General features: G+C 42.8%; 1 protein-coding gene across 5 annotated transcripts in view; it reads right to left on the bottom strand.

Annotated features, from left to right (window-relative positions):
* Positions 1–8,143: 8,143 nt before the first annotated feature.
* The window catches only part of TBC1D2 (TBC1 domain family member 2), a 46,950-nt gene continuing 33,647 nt past the window's right edge, over positions 8,144–21,446 (bottom strand). For 4 of the 5 annotated variants that reach the window (XM_066574212.1, XM_066574214.1, XM_066574213.1 and 1 more), the window contains exons 13-14: positions 12,202–12,323; positions 8,144–9,166 (exon numbers count right to left, since the gene is read on the bottom strand). In XM_066574212.1, the coding sequence (XP_066430309.1) occupies positions 8,965–9,166; positions 12,202–12,323 (324 nt within the window). In that variant the 3' untranslated portion in view covers positions 8,144–8,964. The remainder of the gene's footprint in view (positions 9,167–12,201; positions 12,324–21,446) is intronic. The other variant, XM_066574215.1, reaches the window with a different exon arrangement.

Here is a 21,446-nt window from a genome sequence, read left to right on the forward strand (position 1 = left end):
GACGGCTCCTTCCTTGCTACATCGAGCTGCCATACTCTTCAACGCAACTATGAACTGTGCAGTAAGAAATTGATCTCCTTACGTCTACATGCAATAACTTTAAAGGAATATTATTCGGCAAGATGCATCCCAAGGGGATTGAGACCCCACATACAGCCAACTTTGTTGCCGAATAACGCAGAGTTTTGCTCCAAATTCATTTGTATCTCTAAGTACACCATTTATCTCATCCTCCTCAACTTGGAGTGTTTGCATGTAGAAATATCTGAACAAATGAAGATAATGAACAACCTGGAGAAAGATCTATGCTCTTTGTTATCAGAGGATATGTTTTCGGCATTCATGAAGAAGCTTGACACAACCCTGAAAAAATTCAGAGAGGAGATTGAGCTTAGGAAAAAGGCAAAGTGGCATCACGATGCCGAAGATTATAAAATGGGACATATCTACAATTGGCAATCTGGCACCCATGGTCCTCAGCCTTCTAGGAAGGGGCCCACATTTAACCGACAAAGACTTAACCGCCGCCGGAGAATGAGCGCCCAATGACCATGGTCATTAACAGTTTCGGATTCGACAAATGAGTCAACACAGGATACTCTACCCGAACAGTACCCTGAAACGTCCCCCGTTTCCCAGGAGGGATCGATCCCCGGTTAGGGCAAGAAAAGAAGGGGAGGCAGAAAGCATAAGAGGTAGTAGAAAAGGGAGCCTGAATGTCCAAAGAAGATCCGGGACTTGCCTGAGGAACCAGCACCAATACGTAATAACTCCATTGTTCTGAACATCTCTTCTAAATCTGACTGGAATGGCAAGTGAATGTCCTTTCATGGGGCTTATTGTTTTGCCTGTTCTTACTACTAACTGGTTTGCTTTGGACCTTGCGGGTACATTTTGCCAATACTCCTGATAACGCTGGTGGTAGTGCTGTGCAGTCCAACACCCATGAGGGCTTCACCTCAAGGGGCGTTCGACTGCGCAGCAAGAGTACCTTAGTGGTCAATTGTCATGCATTGTGAGAAAACATTGGTCTTTGTTGCACACGTCACCCTGTTGTAAAGGATTTTAATTCTCCTTCGATGATGTGCTGTCTTTGGAGCTCTAACATTAGGAATAAGGTGGTTCACACTAACGGAAATGTTACCCATGGGGACCTGAGTCACACATTCATCTTGGCTAAACAGAAGGGCTGCTATCCATGTATGGGTTGCGCGAGTTGCAGCAACCTTATTAAGGGTGATTCATTCTCGCATCCTAGCACGGGTCAAAAATTTAATATACGTGGAAGGTTTATGTGCTCATAATTTCATGTTGTCTATATGATCAGCTGTCCATGTGGCTTGCTGTACATAGGTGAGACTATTAATGAAGTTAGGAAACGTATTTCCAAGCACAAGAGCATGATCCAAACTGGTGATATGGATGTACCTGTCGCCAGGCACTTTTGTAAGCAGGCCACCCAATCAGTCAACTTCATTTTCGAGTCATCGATGGAGTTCCGAGATCCCTTCACGGTGGAGATAGGAAAGGTAGACTGAAATATTTAGAACTGATGTGGATCTTTAAGCTGGATACCCTCCAGCCTAGGGGTCTTAACATCGAATATAACCCGGTACCATTCTTTTAACACATACATGTCTTATTGTTTTAAATTATGTACTGTATCTAGAGATGAGCGAGCATACTCGGTAAGGCGATATACTGGAGAGAGCATCGCCTTTTTCGAGTACCTGCTGGCTCATCCCTGAAGATTCGGGGGGGGGGGGGGGGCGGGGGTTTGCAAAGGGGATCGGGAGAGAGAGGGATCTCTCTCACTCTCCTCTCCGCTCCCCCTTGCTGCCCCGCACCGCCCCGACCCCTGCAGCCCCCCCGAATCTTCAGGGACAAGCCAGCAGGTACTTGAAAAAGGCGATGCTCTCTTGAATATATCGCCTTACCATGTAAGCTCGCTCATCTCTAACTGTATCACTTTACGTGTTGTTTTTATATTTCTGTTGTTAGATATTTATTGTGGGTTTTTTTTTTCTTTCCCTGTTCAGATGGCCAAGAGGAGGCATTCGCTGATGGAGCATACTTTTCAAATTAGGAATATAACTGATGGATTCTTTTTTGGTGCGGTGCTGATTTTTGGTCATTGCCCAAATGGTTTATATTCTTTTCGTGGTGGGATGATATGGCTGACACACTGATGCAGTAGCAATTGATCATGTATTCAATTATCTTTTTTCAATAAAGATTAATTTAATTTCACATGAATTTTTTCATTGTGTGATTCGTGGATTACACCTCCTCCGATCCCTCTCCCCAGTGGTCATCTCTCATCTCACCACTATATTCAACCTCTCTCTGACCTCTGGCATCTTTCCTTCTTCTTTCAAACACGCCATCATATTCCCACTGCTAAAGAAGCCAACTCTTGACGCGACTGACGCTGCCAACTCTAACCTCCCTTCATCTCCAAACTACTAGAACGCCTAGTTTGCTCCCGCCTTATAAGCTATCTATCAGCGAACTTTCTCCTAGACCCTCTACAGTCAGGCTTCCGACCTCAACACTCAACAGAAACTGCCCTTACAAGGGTATCAAACGACCTCCTGACAGTCAAATCGCGGGGCGATTACTCTCTACTGATTCTCCTCGACCTCTCCGCAGCATTCAACACTGTTGACCACAAACTCCTCCTCAGTATGCTTAGCTCCTTTCGCCTAAAGGACACTGCTCTCTCCTGGTTTTCCTCCTACCTATCTGACCACTCATTCAGCGTCTCCTTTGCTGGCTCTACCTCCCCTTCCCCTTGGGTTCCCCCAGGGCTCGGTCCTCGGACTCCTCCTTTTCTCCATTTACACAGCCCCTATCAGACAGACCATCAGGAGTTTTGGCCTCTAATACTACCTCTACGCTGATAACACACACCTATATACCTCTTCTCATGACATCTCTGCACTTTTCCTCCAAAACATCACCGACTGTCTGTCTGCGGTCTCTAACACTATGTTCTCTCTACCTAAAACTTAACCTCTCTAAAACTGACTTGTTATTTCCACCCTCCACTAACCGACCTCATCCTGACATCTCCAGCTCAGTGTGTGGCCCCACGATAACTCCCTGACAGCACCCCCGCTGCCTTGGGGTCATATTTGACTCCGATCTCTCCTTTACCTCCTACATCCAATCTCTTGCCCGAACATGTCAGCTGCACCTCAAGAACATCGCAAGAATTTGCTCTTTTCTCACTGCAGACACGCTAAAAACGCTTATTGTTGCCCTCATTCACTCTCGGCTCGATTATTGCAACTCATTGCTGATCAGCCTCCCCTGCACCAGACTCTACCCTCTCCAATCCATCCTGAATGCGGCAGCCAGCCTCATCTTCCTGTCCAGCCGCTACTCGGACGCCTCTGCCCTGTGCCAGTCACTGCACTGGCTGCCTGTTAAATTCAGAATTCAATTTAAACTCGCTACCTTCATCCACAAAGCCCTCCACAGCGCAGCGCCCCCCCTATATTGCCTCCCTCATCTCAATCCATCACCCAGCCCGAACTCTCCGCTCTGCTAACAAAACTAGACTGCACGCCCCTCGAACTTCGCATTCCCACCTCCAAGACTTCTCCAGAGCAGCACCGGTCCTCTGGAACGCACTACCAAAGGATCCCCTTGCAATCAAGGACTCGAAAAACTTCAGGCGTGCTCTAAAAACGCACCTCTTCAGGGAGGCTTACCGCATACCCTAAACAAACCCCTCTGTACGCCACCTGATAACATGCTCCCTGACCTACTGACTGCAATCCTTGCCAGCCACCATCAACTGAACCTTGCAGTCATACCGATTCTGCCGTCACACGGCCAAATGTCTGTGTATGCTTGTGTATAGCTTCCCTCACTCTCCACCTCACCATACCGTGCACATCTCCAGCCCCTTTACCTTCTATAATAGTAATAATAATAATAATAATAAACTTTATTTGTATAGCGCCAACATATTCCGCAGCGCTTACATAGACAGGGGGAATACAGAAAGACAAAATACAAACATTACAGAACCACAGTTACATATAGTAATCAGTTGATGGAAACAATAGGGGTGAGGGTCCTGCTCCAACGAGCTTACATACTACAAGTAATGGGGTGATACAGAGGGTAAAGGGTCTGGAGATGTGCACGGTATGGCGAAGTGTGAGCGATGTTATACACATAGACAATGGTCAGACATTTAGCCGTGTGACGGCAGAATCGGTGTGACTGCAGGAGCGGTTTATGATGGCTAGCAGGGATTGCAGTCAGTAGGTCAGGGAGCATGTTATCAGGCGGAGTACAGAGAGGTTTGTTTAGGGAATGCGGTATGCCTCCCTGAAGAGGTGCGTTTTTAGAGCACGCCTGAAGTTCTGCGAGTCCTGGATTGCTCGGGTAGCCTTTGGTAGTGCGTTCCAGAGGACAGGTGCTGCTCTGGAGAAGTCTTGGAGGCGGGAATGAGAAGTTCGAATGAAAGGGGCACTCAGTCTGGTTTCATTAGCAGAGCGGAGAGCCCGGGCTGGTTGATGGATTGAGATGAGGGAGGCGATATAGGGGGGCGCTGCACTGTGGAGGGCTTTGTGGATGAAGGTAGCGAGTTTAAATTGAATTCTGTATTTGACAGGCATCCAGTGCAGTGACCGGCACAGGGCAGAGGCGTCCGAGTAGCGGCTGGACAGGAAGATGAGCCTGGCTGCCGCATTCAGGATGGACTCGAGAGGGTAGAGTCTGGTGCAGGGGAGGCCGATCAGCAACGAGTTGCAGTAATCGAGCCGGGAGTGGATGAGGGCGACAATAAGCGTTTTTAACGTCTCCACAGTGAGAAAAGACCTTCTGTATCACCCCATTACTTGTAGTATGTAAGCTAGTTGGAGCAGGACCCTCACCCCTATTGTTTCCATCAACTGATTACTATGTAACCGTGGTTCTGTAAATTTTTGTACTTTTGTCTGTCTTCCCCCTCTCTATGTAAGCGCTGCGGAATATGTTGGCGCTATACAAATAAATATTATTAAAGATTCTTATTATTTATCCACACTGTGTGGTACACCGATATATTTGGGGCCATTATTTCTATTTTGGTTGTAACTAAGACAACCTAGATATATGACCTATTAAGGTCCCTTGAATGGCCTGCATTGATCAAGAGCCCATTTGTGAGCATTTTTAGTACCCACAGGTAGGCATTATTTTTATTTTTTAGCCCATATGAATGACAAGACTGTGATCACCATAAGTAGGTAACATAAAAATATATACATCTACCTGGTGCAATTATGTATGCTTATGGTTTGAGATGCGTGTGAGCTCTACAACCATTTAATTATGTGTTTAGACGTGCTAGGTCCCGTGATCTATGCTGTGCACAGACTGCCCTAAATGTAGCACCAGGGTTAAGCCATCGGACATATGCGCAGTGCTCCCTGACACGGGTAGCCAATGGGCTTGTGATTCCTCTCTGATGTCATTGCTAGAGTGGTTCTACGCTATACAGGAGGAGTTTCCCCTCATAACGTGCCAATATGGAGGACTGTACCGCACATGCGTGGAGAGCTCTACCGGCAACATGGGGACCGCTGCGCAGGAACTCCCTGGAGCACAGGCTTCTAACGTAGAGCCGCTGTAATTATTGGATATTATGAAGCCTGCTTAAGGATTCCTGCTTTGTGCTGCTCGTTTAAATTTGATATTGATAACCACCTGGTTTCTCACATCCCAATAATGCGCCCCTTTCAGACTCTGGTAGCGGGGTGAAATCTTTTCTCTGCGTCGTAGAGGCGTCTAGTGGTCAACAAGCTCTACACAAGTGAAAGAAGAGGTCATTACACACAGAGGCTCCGAGATCCTTTTATAGGCCAAGGGGGGAACCACTTTTAGGGTCTCCGGTGACAAGACCGTTCATCTAATCACCACAACTCTCATCATTTACCGCTCTGCCTGAGATGGAACTGCATGCCGAGTTTTGCAGCAAAACGACAACCTTTTTTGACAAAGGTTGTAGATCTGCCCTACAGTACATTCTTTGTACATTATCATTCAGTAGCTACATGACCCTATTACAGTGTTTCCCGACTCCAGTCCTCAGGGACCCCAACAGGTCATGTTTTCAGGATTTCCTCGGTGTTGCACAGGTGATGTAATTATTGTCGGTGCCTCAGACATTGTCACAGGTGTTCTTACTATAGGATATCCTGAAAACATGACCTGTTGGGGTGCCTTGAGGACTGCCCTGTTAGGATTGTAACAATCTACATAAAAAATGTTGCTATTATAATTCATTTTTAAAAACAATATTTGATTTCCTAATCAGTTTGTTAAAAAATGTCTAAATTGTCCAGGAAAGATTGACAAACACCATAATCTAACAAGGTAACTTACAACTTGTTTTATTCCCATTCTCAGGGGTGTGGAATGCACCCCTTTCCTGCATAGTCACTGCACATTTGCACAAACTCATTCATTTTAATGGTCTATTGCAGTGCCAGATATGTACTAAAATAGGTCATGCTGCGTATTTTTCACGCAAATTGCACATCGTATGAAAAAAAATACGCTCGTGTGAACGAACCCATTGAACTCAATTAGTTCTATTTACTGCGTATTACATGCGCAAAAATTGAACGCATAATAAGCTATGCAAATACGCTCTTGCGAACAAGCTACACTATACAGTCTTACAATAATTAGCCCTTTGAAAAGCATCCATAAAGCTGCTGTGACTCTCGGTGGAAGGGAGTCTGACACACCTATTCTAGAGTCTCTCTCAACTCCATTACTCTTCCTTCTTTGGTTAGCCCTGCTCACAGATCTCACTCCTCTACAATTTCATTCTCGAAACCCCCCATTGTACAGCCTTCGACCTGCATTATCAGGAAACAGCCTGTATTTCATAGGCCTGGCCCACTTACAAGCTTGTTCTACAATTCTGCGTTCTATACAGGAATGAATGCTTCCCATTTTCTGCTTTGGGACATTAGGCACATTACGGCTGAATCTTCCGTACCCCCATCCAAACTCTACAAGCACAAACCAGTGACAGTCAGCTATCCTAGTTGGCATACAAACAATTGCACTCTTATAAATTGCCTTTTTTCTACCTCCCCTATCCTACATGATTTACTGACTTTCAATCATTGCTCAGTCAGTCTGCTCCACTAGCTCGCAATATATCTGTCCTTCCTGATATTTTTCTCGTATTCCTAGCTAATCTGGGATATCTTGTTTTCCTGGATTTCTGAGGGATAGACCTGAATACTCAGCTGCAGAGGCTCAACAGCAAGTTTGCACAATCTCACATGCTTTAAGCCCTTAGTGACCGTCAATATACCTTCGTATGGTGGTCAGTTAGGGGCTTTAAATCTGCACATACACCTTTTTATGGAGGTGTAGGTTTACCCCGGCATTGTTGCATGGCTGGATTTACAGGTGAAGGTGCCCTAGGCACAGAGTCTGACTGCGCCCCATATAAATGTGGGATCACACTCCATTTTACTATCTGCTGTGTGAATCACCAAAAACAAGATTCCGACAGAACTCTCGCTGGAAACATAGATTTCAATTAGTTAAATAGAGTCCAAAATTGTCTCCACTTTAGGTTTTCCATTTACTTCTTGAAAACAGAATTCTGTAGTTGACTAAAATACTCTATCCACCAAAAATAACTCTTTAATATCTACAGTTCTGTTGGAGGTTCTGTCTAGAAATAGTCTTTGGTGATTCAGATGGAGCCCTGGGATGGAATGCCGCAGTATAGTGAATTTTCCCTTATTGATACATTTGAGAATGGACATACTACAGATGGAGGTTGCTCTTCGTCATAGTTGAACCTGCAACTCTAGGTGGAACATGCCCTAGGACCACAAAGCATCAGCTCTAGCAATTCAGCTACCACACTTTTGGGGTTTGTCTCTGTTGAGGGCGAAGAACATGCCATAAAAATGCAAAGGAAAAGGTAAAAAATCCATGTGCAGCAACCGAGGACCAGGCCTTCAGCTGAGGGGACGGCAGGGTATACTTTGGCAGACAGTTTATGGTGGCTCTATTATAATGTGGCTACAGGGAAACTATTTAATTTTATTTTTTTAAGTGTTTTTGAGCAAAAGTCATAACACAAAAATGCTGCAGATCCAGAGAATAAGGTCATCATGTTTTTTTTAAATTTTATTGCAGAATGAACATCATAAAAACAAAATCCAAAAAACAATGGTGACATTTCTGTTTTCTTTTCATATCCCCAAAATAGAATTAAAGGTGTAGTCCCAAGATTTCAAGATTTCTCACGACCGAGACCTCCACTGATCTCCCAAGTGGGACTTCCGTGTTGCCTGCAACTGCAGGGGTTGTTTCTTCTCCCACAGTGACATCAGCATGACGGGAGCGCAGGCTGAGCAAGCATGCATGGTCAGTGCTACATTTCACTTCCATCAGCCCCATTCCAGTGGGGCTGACGGAAATACCCAAACAGGTGCTTCTTGGGTATCTCTGAAGTCCCACTGAAAGTGAATGGAGCGCTAGTGCATCTGTGTGAACATCTTTATTCAGTCCCCTCCTCACTGCAGGGGGGTGCAGTAACGACAACAAGGAACATGGGACCCCCAATCTTAAGATTGGCAGGGGTCTCAGTGTGGAGACCCCCACCAACCAAACAAGTTATCCCCTATCCTAAGAAGCCTTTGCTCTTTGCATTTAAGTCATGGGGAACCTTCAGGCGGACAGTTTGACAGCTCAGAATCTTTGTATACCTTCTATAAAAGGGTAGATCTTTGCTGACTTATTTTGTATTTGTTCATGCTATTGTGTTTGCATTTAATGCTTTTTCTGAAAACCTTCAATAAAACAGATTTCAAATACAAAACAAGCTTGCTATAAAGCGATCTTTAACAGGATGATTCATGAAGTGGTTCAGCAGATTGACACACAGCACCAAAGGAATGCTTCCGGGAGCAACGCACATGTTCATGTATCTTCGTCGTCGTCACTAACTCCCATGTCATTGCCTGGACTGCGGAGGTCCTGTTTACTCTTCATATACTCCCGTTTTAGATTTTCTAGTTCAACAAGTTCTACTTTGAATTTCTCCATATGTACAGCACGGCGATTCCTCACAAGCTTCATCGGGAAAGGATTCATGTCATTAAATGCAATATTCATTAATTTCCTGAGAAGGTGAAGTTAGAATACACATCTTGCTTAAAGCAGTTTAAAGAAAGATTATCGTAACTGGCATGGGTTACGCAATGAAAAATACATGAAAAAAAGCCATACTTTTATCCCAAATATGCCAGGACTTATGACATCATAGAAGAAATTTCCTTAAGACACATCAGACGGCGCTATCGGGAATGTTAACTTATAACAGTTCCACCATAATAATGAGTGGAAAACCTATTGTTACGTTTCATGTTAATTGGTTTGAAGGGTTGTTTTACAAATGCAGGCAGTTATATGACTGTTATTTTTGAAGATCCCCCTGCGAGGGGGATTATCCAGCTTATCAATGTATAAAGCTATATAAAAATTAAATAAAAGCTTTTGAAACTAAACAAACAAACAAAAAAAACTATATTTCCCCTCCAATATCACTCCAGTAAGAAACATTTACTATATTAAAAGAGACTGTCACCTACCTTTAGCCCTATGAGCTAAGCTTACGGGCTGAAAGTAGGTGACCCACTCAGTCCGGGGATGTCATTCGGCCAGTGTCAGTGCTGGAAGCCACCGCTCAATACGTAGTCCGCCCATTTTAAAATTAGAACAGGCGGACTACTTAGCACGCCACTCAATGCATTGAGCATTGGCTTACAACACGGACACCAGGGGAATGACAGGGAAAGTAAATATAACACTCACATCTCCGGACTCAGTGGGGCAACTATTTTCAGCCTAGCTCATCTGGCTAAAAGTGACAGACTCCCTTCAAATGTCATCTTTATTACTGGGGTGATATTGGAGGGGGCAATATGGATTGCTACACGTTTATACACACCAACACATACATTATATATTATAAATAATTTAATTTATTTATTGTGTGTTGGTGGTGTGTACAAACGTGTGCCATCAGCCCTTCAGAGGAGGCGCTGCAGGGAGACTGAACATTTGTTGATGGATTCCAACTCAAAAAGATTACAGCTGATCGCTGGAAGCCCTGGTAGTCAATTGAAAGAGAAATATAGATTTCTGTGTCCAGAAATCCCCTCTCCTAATGACCAGGGTGCGACATTAGTAAATGTATGCAAAACCTTACCTGAGTGCATATACTTGTATAGTGTTGGTCTGCCATACTTAGGACTTCTACAGTACAGTACTGCTGTCATTAAATCGCTCACACACTAATAATAATAATGAGGTGACTCTGCACAACCTTACCCAGACTATAGAGTAAAGCTGACAAAGGGTGCTTTCAGATGGAACAATTATCATTCAAATGAGTGAAAGTGAACGATAATTGTACAGTTTAAATGTGAGCCAGCGGCTGAACAATGAATGAGAATCAGACACTTCTCGCTAATCGTTCATTTTACGCAGGCATAAAAATCTTCGTTGGCTCGTTCAGCATTTCACATAGCAAATCTGAAACACTGAACGATACTGAAAGACTCTTGTTGAAGGAGTCAACAATGACTCTGCCTGTCTACACAGACTGCACAAGAGCAGGCGAGCTACTGATGACATCACTGGCTTCTTCGCTCATGCAAAAGAGAATTGTTCAGTGTAAAAGCACCCTTAGCTATAGAAAAGAGGAAATGTCAACCTTGTGATTGCTCTAGTGGCCTCTATGAAAACAGTTTTGGACTTAGTAACATTGTTTTGTAAAGTATTTTTATTGGAGGTTTCCTTTAAAAGTCTCATCTGTGAAGCCAGTATTGAGTTGTAAAACTATAAAAAACTATATTGGGCACTTTAAACTTTGGTGTTTTACAATTTCTTCCTACATTTATTATAATAGTGACATACTATTTTAGGACCAGCTATTGCCAAAACTGATGCACTAAATTACATGCTGAAATCAGCATAAGGCTGTGCTCACACTGGTGTTAGAGCTTTTGCTTCTCACAGATCCATGATGAATTCGTTTTTAACAGATCATAATGAAAGTATACTGTATAATGATTAGAGATGAGCGAGTATACTTGCTAAGGGCAATTGCTTGATCGAGCATTGCCCTTAGCGAGTACCTGCCCGCTCGGGCGCAAAGATTTGGCTGCCGGGGAGCTGCGGGGGAGAGCGGGGAGGAACGGAGGGGAGATCTCTCTCTCCCCCCGTCGTTCCCCCCTGCTGACTGCCGCAACTCACCTGTCACCTGTGCCAGCAGCCGAACCTTTTATCCTGAGCGGGGAGATACTCGCTAAGGACAATGCTCAATTGAGCAATTGTCCTTAGCGAGTATGCTCGCTCATCTCTAATAATGATCCCATTGACTTCAATGAGACCCAACAGCTTGTTATCTAAAGCAACGCAAATCTGATTAAACTGAACCAAACTCAAGCCAGAACGAAAAACGGCCTGTAGCTGCTGAAGTATGCAGCAGGGTTTGGTTTGTCTTCTCACTGTCCGATATGCGCAGGTAGAAAGGGTGAATAGAACGTGCTGACTTAGTGAATAGCCTAATTGGATATAACCGGTCCGAGTGCACTTGGATGGGGGGAAAAAAATCTATACATCACCCGTCTGAATGGGCCGTTCGAGTAGAGTGGGCCACTACTCATGGGCCAGTGCTGTCTGCTTACCTTACAGGCTAAAATCAGCCAGCCAACCCACCCCCGATTTTGCCTGACCAATATATTGGTACTTTTTGCATTTTTGAATGGAGTACCGTGTTTCCCCAAAAATAAGACAGTGTCTTATATTAATTTTTGTTCAAAAAGGTTTAACTTTTTTCCACGTATAGCTGCCTGGACACTATTTGAATTGACTTTTTAATTAACTGTTAGCAGGGCTTAATTTTGGAGTAGGGCTTATATAATTTAAGCATCCTCAAAAAGCCTGAAAAATCATTTTGCATCCTCAAAAAGTCTGGAAAATTGTGCTATGTCTTATTTCCAGGGAAACAGTGTAATAATGGTCTAAAAAAAATTAAAGCCAATCTAGCAAAACCAATGCCATTTTCAAAATCAGAGTCACAAAGCTACCCTAATAATGCTCTGATAGAAGTTACAATACAAGTAGTAATTGTCCAGTGTAATTATTTACCTGCCATCACAAATGGTCTTAGTGAAAAACGAAAGGTACTGGTAGATTTCGGTTTCTTCAGTCAGTTTTAAAATCTCTTCTTCGTTGTATTTAAATATTGCAAGTGCATAACGAAAGATAACCTGCAAAGAGAACAAAGATTTAAGACTTGAAATAGTAAAGTGAAGCTTGAGTTATTGTTTAGACTCTTATTCACAATGATGGAATGATGAGGCACAAAGGTTTCCTTCTCTTCCCCCTCAAAGAGTCCAATCTCCGAGATCAGGAGAGATGAAGGTGTGGTTGAAAAAAGTTACACTGCAACCGTACAAAGAGATGTATTACTTGTCATAGTTAAAGAGCTGTGACGCTTTAAAAGGCGTTGTACAAAGATTTAATGTTATTCCCCATCTCACGGATAACTACCGTGTTTCCCCGAAAATAGGGCACCCCCTGAAAGTAAGACATAGTAAGACATTTGCAGAAGTCCCAAATATAAGGCACCCCCCCCCCCGAAAGTAAGGCATAGTAAAGTGTGTTTGTATGTAAGCATGCCTGCCAAACAGAACACCAGAGCATGCAGCTGTGATTCTTTTTAGAGTCAGTCAGTCACCTGCCACCAATCCCGATGTTCCCTTCCGCGACCATCGCTTGTAAATGTGCAGGCATGTCAAGAGGCCCGTCCCCTGCTGACATCCCCATTGTCTCCTATCGCCAGATGTATCGGTAGATCTGCAGACAGTCTGCCGTTACCCCTTCTCCTGCCGCCGTTATCCTGTCCCTGCTGTGCTGTACGAATGTGCTGTCCTGAGCTCCCCCTGCTGGCCAGAAAATGCCATACTGTACATTCTGTTTCTGCTGTACACTTCTGCTGTGATGAGCTCCCCCTGGTGGCCGGAAGCAGCAATACCATCCCTGATTACAAGTGGTACAGAACCTTCTGTCGGTGATACAGTACCGGTAATTAAAGTCTGCAGACAGGTACGTTACTTTATAGCCCTTATTTTTTTATGGCTCTGTGTGTCAGGCAACCTGTGTGTGATTCTTAAGGCTGGGTTCTCACAGAGCGTATTTCCAGCAGAAATCTCGCGGTTTGGCCACAGCGATAAACCGCGAGATTTCCGCTGGGAAAGCGCTGCTTCAAAACCCACGGCACTTAGCCGTGGGTTTTGAAGCAACCTGGCTGCACGCTTTTCTGTGGCCAGTGAATCCGCACCACAACGCTGGCTTCTCACAGCTTTGCCATGACAGATTCGCTGTCCCATGTGGATGAGATTTCTGAGATATTTCGCCCACAAAGCTGGCCAATTGAGGGATTAGCGGCCACAGACAGATTTGAGAGGTCGTTACTTGGGTGAAGAATTCATGGGAGAAAATCACTGACAGTTGCATTGCAAATGCACCACGAGCAGGCTACCTTGACAAGTGCTCGTTTAAAGACACTGCAGTTGCTAGGCATGAGAGATTTTACAAGTAATGGAGTGTCAAGAAATTCAGCAGGAGATTCCGGGTTCAGATGTTTATGATGATGTGCCAGAAAATGATGACATGACGGTCATTGAGTAATTTTTGCTTTGTTTTTACAGTTTATCTAGCTATAGTGGTTTGTGGTGACAACTACGGTACTGTGAGGTATATAATAAATGTTCATTTTTTTGTTAAACAATAAATGTGAATTCTTTTTCATTGAAAAATAAGACACCCCCTGAAAATAAGACGTAGCGCATATTTGGGAGCAAAAATTATATAAGACACTGTCTTATTTTCGGGGAAACAGGGTATGATTGGTGAGGGTCCAATCGCTTGGACACCAACTGATCCTAAAAACGGGAGTCAAGATAGGCCTTCCAAAATGGATTGGAGGACACTCCATTCATTTCAAAGACAGAGCTGGAAATTGCTGAGTGCTTGACAATCTATGGTGGTGTCATGTAAATGAACGATGTGGCAAAGTGATTGTGCCACCTCTACTCCATTCATGTGATAGCTTTCAGGAGCCCCCGTTCTTAGGATTCGTTGGACCTCCACCGATCATCAAGTAATCCCCTCTGGTGTGGGCAAGGGATAAATACTAGATCTCGGTACAACCCTTTTAATACCCCTTTGTTTGAGGATTTGTGCAGGTTCAGGTGTTTTAGAGCGCCCCCTTGTTACAGTCTTGTGTATAAATAGATGATGGGAGAGATCTGTATTGTTCCCTGATATATTATACATAGTTATTAGGTCGCCCCTCAGACGTTTTTTTTTCTAAAGTGAATGACCCCAGTTTTGTTAGTGGAGGCATGTATTTCTGATTAGATTATGTACGATGAGTAACTGATGTTGTCATATAATACCTACGTTTTGGACTATTAACAGTTACTGTAGTGATCACACTTTCATACTTTTACATTTGGGCAGTTTATATTTATAATACATCTCTTGATTAATTTATATTTGAAGTTATAACATTACAGGTAGCAACAATTTGACTGAAAAGATATGTACACACTTCGGAATATGCATTGTGTATTCGGTCTCCATGGTGACCCTTCAGATCCGAGCATGATGAATAAAACCCCAACCATGACAGAGGCACATTGAGAATGCTGTGACATCACAGGTACGGCTATGGTAGGAGTGATTGTACGGGTATCACCATTCCGTGCCGTGTAACACTTATGAGTGTCGTGAGACATGAGGTGATTAGTGCCAAGATATGTTGCAGTAATTCAACTATGCAGCTTGCGCTGTTACTATGTGACCCAGGAAACACGCCGATGATCAGTTAACTAAACATAAGGGGCATGCTTTGTGGGAGTTCAAGATATATGTGTTCAAATAGTACACTATGCTCAAGAAATAATTTAATCTCATGTAATGGGGTTCAAGGGACCCTGAATGAGGTCAAAAAGTGGCCATAAAAAGATTTGCCAACAATTGCCCTTTATGAGGATGCCATACGTGTGTAGGATGGCATACACCTTGTCATTCCCTCATGCACCTTGCTTCTTTATAAGTTTTCTGACAGGGTTTTTCCTCTGAGTAATCCACAACCATCAGTTGCAGAAACACTTTGTGGCTCCTTAGAAACTTCTTAATACAACAAAATAAATCGAGTAGTGTATAAAACGATTTCGGAATGCTTAATAAAATAGTTTGCTCTTCTAAATTTGACTTTTGTCAATTGTAGGGCCCAACAGGGGTTTATAGGGCCAGATACTATTGGGTTGCTCTTGTCAGGGCGAGTGCACCATTTAAGGATGAAATGGATCGTATAAAGGATGGAGTGGCCCTAAAATCAGACTAACTCATATTGCTATCCTATACAGCCTGAAGTGATATTTGCCAGATGTTCCCTCAGTGAAATGAGGAACAGTGTCAACATGAATGAATAAGCAGTTACACAGTGAAGGATTCTAGTAAGGGATAATTTCTTCAAAAATTGCTGGTCCTATATCTGCTCCTTTCAGTCTTTTGAGACATTTTGTTCTGGGATGTTGGTAGGAGTGATTATTCAACCCCTTGAGGACAAGGGCAATTTTGTTTTTTTTTCCTTTCTCCTCCTTGCGTTCAAAAAATTATAACTTTTATTTTTCCATCGATATACCCGTTTGAGGAATTGTTTTTTGCAGGATGAGTTGTAGTTTTCAATATCTTATCATTTAATGTATCCTATAATGCACTGAAAGACTTTTTAAAAAGTTATTTTGTTCCCTCTCTTTTTCTTAGCAACATCCGTTTTTTAGATCTAATGAGTAGATGTGCATTTATACATATACTAGATTGGTCTATAAAGTACCTGTCTATTTCATAAGTGCATATTAAACCCCAGTTTATATAATATTTATGCTATAAAAATGACCTACCAGAGGAAGGCCAAACTTCACCTGCAGAAATGCAAGCTTGTGTCTCTACTGGAGGAAAAGGTGCAAAGTCTTCAGGAGAGAATAGCCACATTGAAGCTGATTAAAGAAGGTGAAGAGGATTTTCTTGACAGAGCAGAAGAAAGTCTTCAAAATGTTGAAGGAAAAGAAATGCCCAGTGTACCTGCAGAAGCAGAGGAATTGAAGCATGTGACTCAAAGAAGCAGGAGGATCAGGAGTCAGCCAGCATCCATACTGCTCGGGAACCAGTACCAGGTCCTTGAGCAGAAGCAGAAAGAGGTAGAGCAAGCAATGACTCTACCCACAAAGAACAGAGCAGAGGAAAAAGAAGTACAGCAAGAAATGACTCTACCAACAAAGAACTGTGTAGTCAGCACACAGAGTCCTCTTGAATGGAGAAAAATTGCTGTTGTGAAGAAGAAAAAGGAGAATAGTGGTTGTGGGGGATTCCCTATCGAGAGGAACAGAGGCCGCTGTCTGCAGACCTGACACCTCACAAGACGTGTGCTGTCTTCCAAGTGCACATATCAAAGACTAGCTGATATACCCAGCCCCACCCGAGTTAATTTGATACAGGTGTTTACACGTTGTTTGCGCAGAAAATGTTATGAAGTGAAGGTTACTTTAGAGTAACTGAGGAATAAAATATGTATACACATAGAGGAGCGTTAGATTCTTCTCAAACTGCATGTACGGATGTCCCTCTGCAGAATGTGCCACCCCTCCCACCCTCCTCATTTAGGACCTAAAGAATGCTCGTGCCAAATTTCACACTTGTACGACACCGAGGAGTTAATTACACAGGGGTGCACTTACTTTTGCACTTAGCATTGAATAATCGAATTGTGACCACTCTACTTTTCCTATTAAGGACCTAAAGAATGGTTCTGCCAAATTTCATGTTTGCATGACACCAGGAAGTTAGAGAATTAGATTAGGTACACTACATAGGTGTGCCAATACTTTTGCACTTAACATTGAATTTTTAAGTTGTAACCTCCTTACTTTTCCCTTTTTAAGACTTGAAGAATGGTCGTGCCAAATTTCATGTTTGTATGACACCAAGAAGTTACATTACATAGGGGTACTAATACTTTTGCACTTAGCATTGAATAATCGAGTTGTGACCCCTTTAATTTTTGTATTAAGGACCTAAAGAATGATCATCCCAAATTTAATGTTTGTATAATATTGGGAAGTTAGAGAATTAGATTTGGTACATTGCACAGGGGTGCCAATACTTTTGCACTTAGCATTGAATTTTCGTGTTGTGACCCCTTTACTTCTCCTATTTAGGACCTAAAGAATGCTCCTGCCAAATTTCATGCTTGTATGACATTGGGAAGTTAGTAAATTAGTGGCTAGTCATTCAAGTCAGTCAGTCCGTCAGTGAGGGCTTTCACCTTTATATGCAGATGTGTCTGATAGGCTGTCAAGACTCTTCAGTCCTACAAAACACCACACATTCCTACCAATACATGTAGGAAGAAATTACCCTGCAAAAAAGGACCTTGCAGCTATCTGCAGAGACTTTGAAGACCTTGGAAAGAAGGTGAAGGAACTAGGAGCACAGGTGGTCTTCTCATCCATCCTCCCAATGGATGGCCATGGAATAAGGAGATGGAACAGGATTCTAGAGGTGAACGACTGGCTGTGTCGTTTTGAATTTCTAGACCATGAAGTGAATTACCTATATGATGGACTGCTTGCTAGAGACGGGTTGAACCTTACAAAAAACAGGTAAGCGTATATTTGGTGGGCGCCTTGCTTCTCTCATTAGGAGAGCTTTAAACTAGAACAATATGAGAAGGGAAGTGAAAGGCCAGATAAAAATATACAGCTAATTAATACATTTGAGAACCTTGCTATTAGAAGTGGAAAGAAAGAACAAAGACAAAAAATTCAGAAGGAAAGTAGAGAAGCAAGAGACACCGATCACAAACTAAAATGTTTCTACACAAATGCACAGAGCATGAGAAACAAACAAGGAGAATTGGAGCTCCTAACACAGGAAGAGAAATATAATGTCATAGGCATCACGGAAACTTGGTGGAGTGATACACATGATTGGAATACAAGGCTTGAAGGATATAACTTATTTATAAGAAACAGACCTTAAAAAAAGGGGAGGAAGCATTGCGTTGTATGTTGGGAAAACATTCATCTCCACAGAGATTCAAGCTTCAGAGCATGGTCATTCTGTAGGAACTGTTTGGGTAAGAATACAAGGAGAGAACAACAGAAAGTACACCAATGTAGGCATTTACTATGCGCCATCTAGACAAGCAGAAGATATGGATGAACTCTTTCTACATCAGATGGCCAAGCTCTCAAGACAGCATGACATAGTGATTATGGGAGATTTTAACTATCCAGACATTTGTTGGGAATCTCTCTGAGGTAAAACTAATGGATCCAACAAATTCTTATCCACTCTTGCTGACAACTTTATCTTCCAAAAGGTAGAAGAGAAAACAAGGGGATCTGCTATCTTGGACCTAATTCTTACCAACAGGGAGGGAATGGTTGAGGAAGTAAAGGCCTATTTACAGTAAAGGCCCACGACAGCTTGAGTGACAGTTTTGAGCGACCAATTTTGCATAAACTTTTAAGTAGCTAATTTGGTACTTAATAGTTAAATGCAGGTGGAGCGGGGTACCACTGACAGTCCCAAGAACAGCAGCTGCTTTGTATATGCAATAAGCTGCTTTGTTTTCAGAGCTTTCAGCTAGTATCCTGCTGAGCTGATAGTGCAGAGAACAGAAGGAACTGCCTTGTTCTCGGAGCGATCGCTGAGAGCTCCGTGTGGGATACCAGCTGAAAGAATGATACCAGCTGGTATCTTGCTGAGAACTCAGCATGCAGCGCTGATGAGGCTCATTGCTGACTTTTAGTTTGCTAAAAGTCAATGAAGAATGAATAGTGCACGATGGCCGCCCAGTTAAACACAATTATCACTCAAAATATGGCTTTGAGCAAATTTTGGGCGATAATCATTGTGTCTAAATGGGCTTTAAAAGTGGCTGGGACCTTAGGAGGCAGTGATCATGTCATCCTTGAATTTTGGATAAAAAGAGGAGGAAGACCTGAGGAAACTCAGACCTCAAGGTTGGATTTCAGAAAGGTAGATTTTAATGAACTCAGAGAGAGGATAGGAAGAATCAATGGCTGCATGTTCTTAAGGACAGAAATGTTGGGAGACTATGGGAAAGAAGGTTGGGAAATATTGCGAAATGAGATTCTCAAAGCACAATCGTTAACAATCCCTAAAAGAAGGAAGAATGGGAAGCATTTAAAGAGACCAGGATGGATGAACACAGAACTTACACACGTTAAAGAAAGAAAAATATTTTTATCAAATGGAAAGAGGGGGGGGGGGATATCTAAAGAAGAATATAAAGGTGTCTGCAGAAACTGTAGGGCAAGTGTCAGAAAAGCTAAAGCTAAAAATGAATTGAGGCTTGCATCAGAGGCCAAAAGCAGTGAAAAAGGATTTTGGGGGGTTGACCCAAAGTCAAAGATGCTATTAGATGCTTACAAGGTGAAAATGGTGAATTGGTTAGGAATGAGGTTGAGAAGGCTGAACTTTTAAATTCCTAATTTGCATCAGTTTTCGCTCAGAAAGTAGATAGAGCATCAACTGATCTTTCCTGTGCTATTGGGGGAATAAAAGAATGCAGGCTATCTGTAAGCCAAAAGATGGTGAGGGAACACTTAGCTAATTTAAATGAATCCAATCTGAAGGTCCAGATGAATTACATCCTAGGATACTTAAGGAAGCAGCGGAGGCAATTGCTGAACCATTCGTGATAATCTTTGAAAATTCCTGGAGAATGGGAGAAGTCCCAGAATATTGGAAGAGGGCAAATGTTGTCCCCATCTTCAAAAAAAGGAAAAAAGTTGGATCCAGGAAACTACAGGCCTGTGAGCCTGACTTCTATGCTCGGAAAGATCTTTGAACAAATTATTAAACAGCAAATATGCAAGTTCTTGAGGAAGATTATTCAAAAAGATCTTGAAAAGCTTGAACAGAGGAATTGGGCTAAGCAGCAGCACATGTGAAAAAGACTTGGGTATACTAATACATCATAGACTGAACATGAGTCTACAATGTGATGCAGCAGCCAAAAAGGCAAACACAATCAGGTGTGGTACTTTTTTTTTTCTCTAGCTAACTTGTGAATGACTTTGACAAATCACAGAGCAGGTTAGGTTACATTCTGCAATCACCTCTAGCTAGTCCTGGGATTGGGTAGAGAGAATTTCCTTTAGTCAAGGATAGGTTAGTGGAGAGGTATAAAAACTAGCATTTGCATGTGGTTAGGCAGTCTAGTCCTGGAGCTCAGCCATAGAGGAAGTGTGAGTACCTAACAAGAAGAGTGGTGTTGGAGTTTTAGCAGAGGAGAGAAAGAGAGAAGAAAGACAGAAAAGAGGAGTACAGGAAAGGAACAAGTCAACAAGTCAGTAATTTGTCTGCAAAACATTAGTCAAAGCCAGGGATGAAAGCTTGAGGTGTGTTTCTCCCATCTGTTGCCACAGCTCCCCTCTCCCCTGAGAAAATGTTTGAATGCCATGTCTACTAATGCAATGCCAAGTTGTCAAATATCTCAAGTCAATGTGATTCAGTTACTGCAAGTAAATGTAAATATGAAGTCAAATACCCTCTCTTCCTGCAAATCTAAGGTTGAACCATTTTCATCAGCTACCGTCTGTTTCCTGAAGTGTCTTCCCATCATCAATACACTGCACTGAGGTACTACACGTAATACTCCAGGGACAAGGACTACTACCACCATTATTTTTGAGTTATCCACTTTTTATATTTATTATTTCTGTCTGAAACGGGTCCCTACCCATGACTAGGCTGGCATCGCAACAGACTAACATCTTACTCTACCCGACTCCACGGGTAGCAGCTTATAAGAACTGCCTGATTTTACCACTGTGTGCAGCTGAGCCAGGCCGCGTATTACCTTCATAGAGGAGCAGCAGAGCCACCATTTATTACCATCTTGTTTCACTGCTGTCTCCCCCTCTAAGGTCTAGGCTTGGTCACCACAGCCCATACACAAGAGTACCAATCAGAGTGTAGCGGTGTAATTTGTGGTGATCTTGGGAAGTCTGTTAGTAATGGGTTTAGTGTCACTGACATTTTGTTTTATGTATTTAAATTACTTACAGCCATAACTAGAGGGAGACTGTTGGCCCATTTACACGCAATGATTGTCGTTTGAACATACGAATGACTCAAATGACTTTTTGCATTCAAATGCTAAGCGCTTACCTGTAAAGATAATCGTTTGAAATCCTCAGCATTTTGCTTGTTAGCTGAGGGGTTTGGTAGTGTTTAGATGTAAACACAGTATATGTTGTTTGCTTAGGTGGGCGTGTATATATGTA

This window comes from Eleutherodactylus coqui, chromosome 7 (assembly GCF_035609145.1).
Source record: "Eleutherodactylus coqui strain aEleCoq1 chromosome 7, aEleCoq1.hap1, whole genome shotgun sequence".
Classification (NCBI taxonomy): Eukaryota; Metazoa; Chordata; class Amphibia; order Anura; family Eleutherodactylidae; genus Eleutherodactylus; species Eleutherodactylus coqui.